General features: G+C 45.7%; 1 protein-coding gene and 1 long non-coding RNA gene across 12 annotated transcripts in view; one reads left to right on the forward strand and one right to left on the reverse strand.

Annotated features, from left to right (window-relative positions):
* The window catches only part of MICAL3 (microtubule associated monooxygenase, calponin and LIM domain containing 3), a 197,286-nt gene extending 190,556 nt beyond the window's left edge, over window positions 1-6,730 (forward strand). For all 11 annotated transcript variants that reach the window (XM_054189482.1, XM_054189553.1, XM_054189491.1 and 8 more), the window contains 3 exons: window positions 524-623; window positions 1,611-1,684; window positions 1,767-6,730. In XM_054189482.1, the coding sequence (XP_054045457.1) occupies window positions 524-623; window positions 1,611-1,684; window positions 1,767-1,951 (359 nt within the window). In that variant the 3' untranslated portion in view covers window positions 1,952-6,730. The remainder of the gene's footprint in view (window positions 1-523; window positions 624-1,610; window positions 1,685-1,766) is intronic.
* A 105-nt stretch (window positions 6,731-6,835) lies between these two features.
* Window positions 6,836-10,026, reverse strand: LOC128904842 (uncharacterized). Its single transcript, XR_008464645.1, has 4 exons — window positions 9,798-10,026; window positions 9,369-9,598; window positions 8,962-9,094; window positions 6,836-7,420 (listed from the first exon to the last, which is right to left on the reverse strand). It is a non-coding gene; the product is annotated as an uncharacterized LOC128904842 (long non-coding RNA).
* Between the last annotated feature and the right edge of the window lie 283 nt (window positions 10,027-10,309).

The following is a 10,309-nucleotide window of genomic DNA, read 5'->3' on the forward strand; positions in this document are numbered from 1 at the left end:
GTAGATATACCTGACTAGGAGAGTAGCCAGAAAAGATTTACTTAGCTATTGTAAAAAGAAAAAACTAGATGTTACTTTTGGCCAGTAAAAGAAAAGATTGAGGACATGCAGTTGAAGAAAATCAAGGTAAAACACATGGAGTGGCAATTGAGTCCGTTTCTGACAAATATACATTTAATTAGCTGGCATGAGGATCTATAAAGCTCTTCTAATGAAAGGAAAAGTGAAATACAGAAATCTGGGCTTTCTGCATTAAAAGTGAGGAAGAAACAAGCAATCACAAGAAAATCAGAAAAGAAAAAAAATAAAATATTCAGACTCCAGAGAGAAGAGAATCCTTTTGGAGGTGACTTCCACTCTTCTGTGTACTCTAGGCAAAGTGAATGGACCCGGCTTGGGAGTGCTCTGGCAGCATCTTGCTCGGCTTTCTTTGCACATTTTGCCCCATTGTTGTTTTTGCAGTTTGGGCTTGTAAGGATTGCAGGGCGTTACCTGAAAATTTATCAGGTTTCTTTTTTGGCAGGCATGGGTAAGAAGGATGATCCCAAGCTGATGCAGGAGTGGTTCAAGCTGGTGCAGGAGAAGAATGCCTTGGTTCGCTACGAGTCCGAACTGATGATATTGTGAGTGAAAATGCAAAGCTTCAAAAGAGGGATTATGTTACAAATGGCATTGGAAGATCTGTCAGTACTGTCTTCCCTATAATGCCAGGAGGTCAGCAGTCTCTTAGGCTGATTCTTGGCTGAGATATGAATCCAAGTACATTTCATAAGAGTGGTAGAAGAAGGAACGATAGCAATAAGGAATGAAAATTTCATCTGTTTGTGTACATGCAGAAGTATGGATGAATGTTTAAAGCTCTGAGCCCTTCCCAAGCTGTTCTTGGATAAAACATGTCTTGTTCACACAAGCGTTTTCGAGCTATGTAGAAATAATGCGTGACGACTCCTGGTTTTGGCAGAGTCCACTTCTAATTCAGTCACTTTTACCATGTGGCCCTCTGCCTGTAGTGGGACCCAAGTGCCTCTCGTTTGTGCTCGGATGATAAGCCTTTTATGCTGTTAATGAAACTGGGAGCTTTCTCAGTCCCTATGCTGCAAATTCACTGAAATTCATTTCTGAGTATGTCAGCTGACCCAGGCAGCGTGGAAGCTGATCATCTTAGTGCCTGTGTCAGAAAAGCCCCGAGGTGTTGTCTGCATTGGAATCTGAAAAGGCAGTGGCCTGACATGTCCTTAGTTGATAAGTGACTTTGCCTTTACAGCGGGAAGTGGCAGGAGATACATAAAGGTGAAGTACAATCTTGCAGTGATTGCAGGTTTGGTTGTTCCTTCACACCGTTTTAGACTTAATCCCACCCATAATCTGCTCAATTTTCTGTATCACACTTTCTAGCTGAAGGTAAAAAGAACCTGAGATGCTGAAAGTACATTTAAATCTTTTAAAAATATAGTTACATATCTTAGGTGTTTTAAGAGTTGTTCCAAAACAGATTGGTAAAATGCATAGCAGATATCTAGAGGTGGAGCAGAAATTGAGAATGGATAGGCAGCGATGTATGGAGTATTATAACATACCCTGAACTTGGATTCCTGATGTTTCCCTTTCAGCGCTCGGGAGCTAGAACTGGAAGACAGGCAGAGTCGATTACAGCAGGAACTCCGGGAGAGGATGGCAGTAGAAGGTGAGAGCAACAGGGAATATTCCATCAATTGTATGTGTGTATTTAGCCTTGTGTATGCTGATAGTTTTTGATATCTCTGTAGATCATCTGAAGACAGATGAGGAACTCTCAGAGGAGAAGAGGATCCTGAATGAGATGCTAGAAGTAGTGGAGCAGAGAGATTCTCTCGTGGCTCTCCTTGAGGAGCAACGGCTTCGAGAAAAAGAAGAAGACAAGGACCTGGAGGCAGTCATGCTTTCCAAAGGTTTTAGCTTGAACTGGTCCTGAGCTTAACACATTTACCTCTGCTGGTCTGTGTTGTCCAGTTGGCCTACCCTGAGTTCGCCAGAATTACATGGATAGGAAGATGTTGAAGGGGAAACCTCTGAAGGGTCCAACAGCATGCAGGGATTTGGTTTGAAGCACTCGGAAGCCTTTTGATAAGTGTGTTGGTTCCAGAAGCTTAAGTTTTACATGTCTGCAAGCCAAGTTGAAGATAATGAATTGAGACTGTGGAGTCTCCTTGAGGTCCTATGCAATGGACCGTATTTTTGTGTGTGTGGTAGGAGGGAGAGGAATAATCCATGTGTGGGGAAGGAAGTTAAGGGAAGAAGTATCCCTAACTAAACTGGATTCCTGTCAGTCCATTCCTTTCCCATTTTTACTACACCGGTTCTAATAAAAGGGAGGGCAGTGACAACCCTCTCTGGAAAACCACAGCAGCCTGTAGCAGCTTATTTGGTGGAGTCAGCTGTCAGAGAGCTCCAGAAGCCCAGGGCAACACCTTCTTTGCTTTAGTCTTCCTCCCCACCAAAGAAACCTGCAGTTGATCATTATACATGGATATGAAGAAATATGAGACAGAGAAGATACTACTAGTATGCATGATGGAACTCTCTGCGTCCTGGTTTTTAGACAGATGTGGGCATCAGAGGACTCTCTCCCTATCATAGCCTCCTAAATCTTCTTGTGGGGAAAAAAGGGGAGAAGAAGAGAGGGAAGATGCCCTTCTGCTTTGCTACACACTGGAGAGACAGCTACTGCTGGCCTTAGTCTTCATGGCCACAGCTCACAGGCTGGTGGGCTTCTTTGTTCTGTTTTTGTTGTGACTGTTTTGACACTGGAAAATACTGACTGTGGGACAGTGGTAAGTGTGTGCTGGGGCAGGGGTGTTACCAGGCGGCATTCCCTGGCTGTTAGGCCCCTAAAAGGGACAAGCCCATAAGTGACCGAACCACCATTAAGACCTTGCAGTGTTTTGGTTTTTTTTTTTTTTTCCCTCTGTATTTTGTTTTTGCACATTGGAAACGAAGCTTAAGACCTGCCTGGGCCCTCAGTCACTTTGACCCTTTTATGTCAATTAACTTATTTTTTTAATACTTGAAAGAAGATTCATTTTTTTATCTTTTAGGAAAAAAATGGATGAGTGATGGGTGTGTGTGCCTGCTGCATCCTACAACTTCCACTTCTAAATTACTGGACGTTGTTACCTGTGGCTATTTATTAGTGTTCTTATTAATAATTTGATTGTTACATGTATTTGATTGCGGAGGGAGTGTTTTAACTCTTTTAGAGAAAGACACTACTGCGGATTGGTCCCTGCTTCACAGCAAGGGCAGCCTTTATGGACCCACGGATGCATCGTGCCCTGGAAGTTTTCCTTTATGACAAAATCCCGCACACTCGTGGAGTTGTAAGAATCTATTCATGTTCCTAGCATACTTTTCTTCTGGATCCCAGATTTCCTCTGATGGACTAATAAACCTATAATTTATTTAAATTTTACATTTTTATGACAGGAGAGCCAAAACTGTGAGGTAGAAATATCCCATATGTCTGTCTCTCACTGAAAGAGGGGACCCTCACACTCCTGAGATACAGCTAGAGGGACTTCCATGAAAATAAAAATAGCACATTTCCTGCTGCATCTGTTGGAAGAAGCTCCTTTTGGCTCAGCTAGTGAAGCTGCTGCTTTTCAGCCAGGAGGGTACTCGTCGTAATCATCCGTTAATCAACAAGCAGGACATGCACTGAGCAATTCAGCACCATTCACTGTTTGACAGATTCCCTGAGCACACACTGCATCCTTACCTTGTCCCGCAGAGCTGAAATAGTGCTGTGCGTTGGGTATGTGTCCCATCCTTAATGTGATGTGCTAAAGAGGGTCCCCTCCCCCTTGGAATGCCATGTTCTTTTCTTGTTAAAGAAGTACTAAGCCTGCTCCCTGATGTCCTTGAGGAAGTGTCCCATTCCCAAGCACATTCCTACAGCGTACTGACTCTTCCAGCTTGAGCTCATGCTGTTGGTGCAAGGTACCCAAGCAGGGCTGAACATCCTTAAATCTTTTGTCCCAGACAGAAGTTAGCATGGTTTCTTGCTGTTGGCTCTCTACCTCCTTGAAAGAGGTCTTCTGTAAGCCAGGGCCTACGATTTGAGTTCACCTCTGACTCAGGAGCATACCTCAGGCTGGGGAAGAATAAGTAGGACTGTCCCCAGAGACTCTGAGCGGTGCTTGTTAACTGCGGAAACATGTTTTTTCCGCCTCAAGTGTTCCCCCTTCATCCCCTCTCGTGTTTTTTGCCAAGGCATTACAAATTAAATCCAGATGCTCATGAAACCAAGCAGACAGGCAGCTCCAGTGGTACTTGGTAACTGGTAACTGCATGGTAGCAAGTGGTACCGGCTATATCAGCATCACAGAGTGTTGGCTTACCAACAGGATGTCCAACAAACAGAATTCCCCCCCATTTGCCAGGTCAAATTGGCAACAATAGTTGACATAGCCTGCATGTGAGGGGCCAGTGGAAGCTGGAGAGGAGGAGGGAAGAAAGAGGGAAGCTAGATACATCGTTTGTTGTAAACTGTCTTGCGCAGAGAATTTGCCTCAGTCCATTTTGTGGAGCAGTAGGTATATGGACCACATCTAACCTTTTAACAAAAGATCATTGAATGTGAGCTGTAGAACAGAAAGAAATCCTGAAGAAATACCAGTTTACTACTTTTCCCTTTCATGCTGGGGGACTCTGGCCAGATCTTTGCAATGCCGAAGAGTGATATCACTTGAGGGGAGTAATGCCGTACTGCAGGGGAAAACCACATATTCTGATATTCTAAAAGTGACCTCTCTAGGTTATGCTGAAGTCCTCCAGCAGTGAGAATGAAAATGAAGAGCTAACATCGCACACACAAATTAATTAAAAATACACAAAAGGGAATGTTAAAAGGCCTTTGTATATCAAAATGGTTGAAAAAGGCACAACTTATATTTGCTGTTCAGTTGCACTTTAAGAATATGACTTGCATATCAGATACTGGGTTTTTTTACTATCTGAATATTTTTAATTCAAATTTTATATTTTTAAAACTGAAGAAGGCTCTTGTGACCACAAGATCCCTTATTTGTATCAGAATCCAAGTAGGATGTTCTAGCTCTTTGTGCTGCCCAGGTGGGTGGCAGCAGCACATGACTCAGCCATGTGCATTCAATGACGTGTGTCCATTTTGCGTACGAGGGGACCGAAAAGGCCCTCAAACCTCTGAGAAATGAGCACGCAAGGGCATCATCCATCCCCATGTCACACGGTCCGTACCCAGGGGTGGCCACTTCCTCCCTGCAGTAGGCAGGAGGAGAGACGAGCTTGGAACCTAACCTGTGTTCCCGTTGAAATGGACACGCTGAGGATGGGGTGAGCACTTCAGTCCCCTACGGGGAAGGGAGGGGGGATACCACCTCCTGGAAACAGCCAGGAGGCAGACGGGGATGGGGGAGCGAGGACTGCCAAAACAACCAATCTGCTGTTTTCACAGTACAATTTTATTTTTTTTTAACTGTTCTGTTCCTTTTAACCATGTTTTCCTTAAAACTCACAAATGGCTGTAAAATCCTGAGCTTCAGAGAACTGTGCGTGGGGAGGTGACAAGATGTTTCAGCTCCAAGTTCCAGACATATTCCTTCTTTCAGTTAACCAATACCCCATGGTCTCGCTAGGGCATGTTACAAACTGCGTTGCTGAACATATTTTAGAGCAAACCGCAAGTTTCTAAAAGTCTGTCCTTCTCTCTCTCCGTCTCTGCATTTTATGTAAATATTTGTTTGTATGTAAAGACACCAGTGGATCCTTGGGTTACCCCCACGGTCAAGAATCTGAGTTTTGTGCAATGCTTAGGCCTCTCTTAGAAACACGGTGCTTGCGTAGAGCTAGTCACCACGTTTGTGTGCACTCTGGTGGTTTTTAATATTTTTATACATCCTAATCCTGAACATTATGAAGTATTATAAGTGGTCTAGACTGCATGATCTAGAGCAGCCGGCAGTTCCGTTTTCTTAGCAGCTGTTCCTAAAATGTTCACAGCTACACCTTGTTTGGTTAACATTCTTTTAAAATGAGTTTTCAATTAAGTGTTTACACCAGACACCAGTGGATGAGAAAGGTGTTGCATTACAAAATCTCCCGTGTACAAACTGAAAAGCCGCAACATGGCTTTATGGGAATTTCAGTTGTCACTGTCTGCAATAAAGAGAATTCTTAAAGCGTTCTAAAAACCAGCCTGTATATAGTTCACAGAGAAAGAGATCACTGGCTCTTGACCATTGCAAAATAACAGAGATTAGAAACTTTCCAAAAGTTGCTGCTTTTGGATTGCTCAGAGTACTGCTATAGGCAGGGTAGCCGGGCAGAGGAGGATGTCACTGAATGCAGATGGGAAGGGGAGGATGCCATGTTGTGATGGCATTGCGGTAATTTAAATACTCTGTATCTGTGCGTGCATGCGTGTGTGTGTGTGAAGTCTAATCCAGGTGAAGGGATCTGCTTTGGCATCTTCCCTTTTGTATGAAAGTGAACTCTGATATTCAGATTGTTCAAGGCTTTTACGGTTGGCATCTATGGAGTGTTAACAGAAAAGCGTATACCCTACCTGTAAAAAAAACCAACTCTGTTTTCTTCTGTTTGGTTGCGTTTTATCGTTTGTTTTTATGCACACTTGCTTCGTTGGTGTTGAGATTTTAGCACCTCAGATGGCCAACTGAACTAAAAAAAACAAAATAAAGTCATTAATTATTTTTTCTTTTTGTTGGTGGAGTTACCGTTTGTTTCCCTTGCGTTCACTCCCACGTTGATGATTAAAGAGGAAACCGGGAGCTGAGGGAAGGTGATGTTGAAATGAGATAAAAGGCTAGGTGTCATTAAAGGGCCTTTCTTCAATGTGTCTTTTGCTGGAACACTTGCAGCCCATCTGAATTATCTGAGGTACAAACAACTTGATCTTGATACAGCCCCAAAACATGGTCCTCCTTTCTCTGTATTTTCACTGTTTTTTCAGATTCTCTGTGAAGAGAAGTTAAAATAAATAGCCAAGAGGAGGTGAAGGCAGTATAAATTGAATTATAGGAACTAGCATTTCATTTCGATAGCTGCAGCTCACTTAGCCTGACGCTGGTACGGCAGCGTTTAGTAAAATGAGTAGTGCATGACATCAGCCTCTGTGCTGACTCTGTTGTTTTAAGCCTCCACCACTCCATGCCCACGTCTCATCTGCACTGTGCGAGCTCAGGAAGTGATGGGCATCTCCGGAGCCCCTGGAACAGACTTGGAAGGATTCAGAGGTTTGACCTCACCAGCTCCTGTGTCAGAACAGGCATCTTGTCTGAGTATCTCCTGTTTGAAAAAGGCGATGTTCAGCCTAAGTGGTGGCTGCTGGGTCCAGTAACAGCAGGAGCTTGAAGCCCGGAGGAATGACATCCAGTCAGCAGCACTGCTGCGAGGGAAATCATATGATTCTGTGGCTTTTTTTTTTTTTTTTTTTTCTTCAACAGGCAGAAAACGCACAGGATGTTGGGGGAAATCCCAGCTGGGGAAATCCCAAACAATGAGTCTAATTTTCCTGCCCACCCAACCGTTTTCAAAGCAAAGGATAAACTCTGGTGTTTGTAAAGTGGTTGGATTAAAGCAGACCTATTATGGCAACGGGGGGATGGGGTGGGAATAAGGGGCCTCAGGGGCATTGGGATTTCCTCTTGGTGCAGTTCAAGGAGGCAGGGATGGCAGGCTGTGCTGGAGTGGCAGGAGTGACACAGCTGGCGCCTTCATTTGTGCAGCTCAGCAGGTCGGCGGTTCTTTGGGGACATTTCAAACCCTACAATCCTTCCTGTCCTTTTGGTCTTCTTGCTTTCAAATAGTAGTGGGAGAAAGCTGCAGTTACCTGGAAGGGATCTCTCTGGTGTCAAAAGGCCAGTCTGCAAGGATTTCTCCCTTGATGCCAAACGAAAAATGAATGTATGGTATCTGACCACCGGACTCCGGGACACAGGAGATGGGCTCCCATCGATATCTTAGGAGACCAGCCTCGTGCCACTGCATCACGGCTTTTTAATTACACTGCAAACTGGTTAGCTCCTGATGTCAATTAGGGACCCAGAGGTTCTGCTATTTTCTAAACTACAGACAGAACCACCGGTCTCCTAGAGAGACCTTCCTGGATGGTTTGCTCTGGTGAAGAACTACACCGGCCCTGGATGGAGAGCCCTCAGAGATGAGCCATGTGTGCCTAAGAAACACCACCAGAAAAAGGCCTCTAGCAAAGACATCCCACCTCAGCAGCCCAGTATGGCGGCAGCTGCTGCTTTCAGTTTCCATTGATAATGAACGTAGCCTTCAGGAGCCTCTGACCCTTTCTGCACATGGTGTGAAACAACGTAAAAAACACGTAAACCACATAAAAAACGTGAAACATAGGGTGGGTGAGGCCTCACCCGCTCTATGTTGTTCCTTTTGGGACAGAACTGTGAAAAACCTGGCATTCTGGCTTCCCTCATGTTTAATGGGTTCTGAAAAGTCCTCACCACGAGTGCTGTCACAGCTGCCCACATTAGCAATTGCATTTTTTAAGTCCTGCATATAGGAGAATGCAAACCTAATCCTGCAAGGATGCTACCTGGCCGCGCACCTCTCCAGGAAAAGCACTCTTGGAGAAGATTCCCTTTAAGAATTCAAGCAGGGCCAGAGTGCATCTTCCTCCTTTAAATCCTAAGCATCAGCAGCAAGGGAGCTGATACCAGAGAAAAGGATCCTACAGGTGGCGAAGGGTGAAAGCAACAGTGCTGGCAGGTGGCTGCTCGTGGTGGTCCTGCCCAGTGAGCCAAAGGGAGGGAGGGGGCCTCCTGCTTCATTTTATAGATATTACTCAAGGGAAGCGACAGAGAGTCGCCTCCTTCCTTAGCCCCCATCCTCTTACACAGCACTCAAAAGATGGAAAGAAAAAAAAAAAACAACAAACTGTCCAAACTCTGGGAAAAGTACCATTTTCCCTTGGCATCTTTGCAACAGCGTGAACACCTGTGGAGAGCAAGGGAGCAGATAAACCAGTATTTCCAAACTTGCTGAGTACATGGTGCTTTTCTGAATGTCTCAGGCACTGGAATCACGTGGTTTCCTGTAAGCAAAAGATAAGATCACACCTCTTTTTTTTAATTATTAAAATATTCTATAAAAATATGTAAATTATCTGTATTACTCAGATACCAGCAGCAAAAAAATAGGTAGATTTCTCAAAAGATATATATACACTTTGGGCAGAAGGAAGAAAGAGTATGTGTTTTGCCTACTCGAGGACCGCAGTACTGACTTTCCAAGACCAAGTTGAAGTTTGAAAAAACAGAAACTTCTTTTCAGTTCCCTGGAATTTACAGAAGTCGGCAGATACTTACGTGTCCCATAATTCTCAGCATGAAGCCATGCAAAGGGTTGGTAAACACATGTCTCAACCCTGAATCAGAATCCGTTTGATCTTCATTTTGTGGATTCCCAGGGACTTTAAAAAGCACTCTATGATCAGCCCTTTCCTGATTAAACACCCTTCGCGTGCTTCGTGCAGCAAAACAAAAGCTGAAAGTGGTACCGTGACTCGGCAAGTCAGGAAGAGAGTGTGACAGGAAACCTGGATCAAATACAAAGTAAGCATTGCTTTAAACAAGACTGTGTTAAAAAGTGTAAGGCTGCATTAAATAAAAATTAAGCTGAAGTGGAACTATGTTGAAACCACAAAACTCTATTAAATGAAGAGTTACATTTATTTTGCAGTGGTTATAAATGGCACACGAGAAGCTTGAGACAAGAAGCCTAAGGTCGGTACCCACCCAAATTCCAGAACAATCCTGCCAGCGGCGGGGGCCAAAGGCCCGGCACTGCTTTACCCCTGAGCTGATGTACCTCCTGAGGAGGCTGCGCCGGCGGCAGGCGCGCTCCGCTGGGGGAGACCCGGCACTGGCCGCGGTTTGGAGCGGGTTTCACAGCCCCCGCGGCGTGCTCCGAGGAGGCGCCAGCCGGGCAGCCGACGCCGCTTTCCCTTTAGCCTGGCGCCTAGCCCCGCCGTGGCCCCGCCGGCTCCGGGTGGCCCCGCCCCGCCGGGGAAAGCCCCGCAACCCCCCCTCGGCGGCGGGCCCGGACGGCCTCCTCCCCGCCACTGCCTCCTCCTCCTCACAGCGCTACCTCGTACAGGTCGGGAAGCGGGTGGGCAGCGCCCCTCCTTCCCACCCCGACCCGCCGCGCGCGGGCCGTTACCCCGCCCGGCCATTGGCCGTTAGCCGTTGCTGGCCGCCGGCCCCTTCGCCCGCCGGGCGGCGCGTGCCGCGTTTTCCCGCCCGCCCCG

This window comes from Rissa tridactyla, chromosome 1, assembly GCF_028500815.1.
Source record: "Rissa tridactyla isolate bRisTri1 chromosome 1, bRisTri1.patW.cur.20221130, whole genome shotgun sequence".
Classification (NCBI taxonomy): Eukaryota; Metazoa; Chordata; class Aves; order Charadriiformes; family Laridae; genus Rissa; species Rissa tridactyla.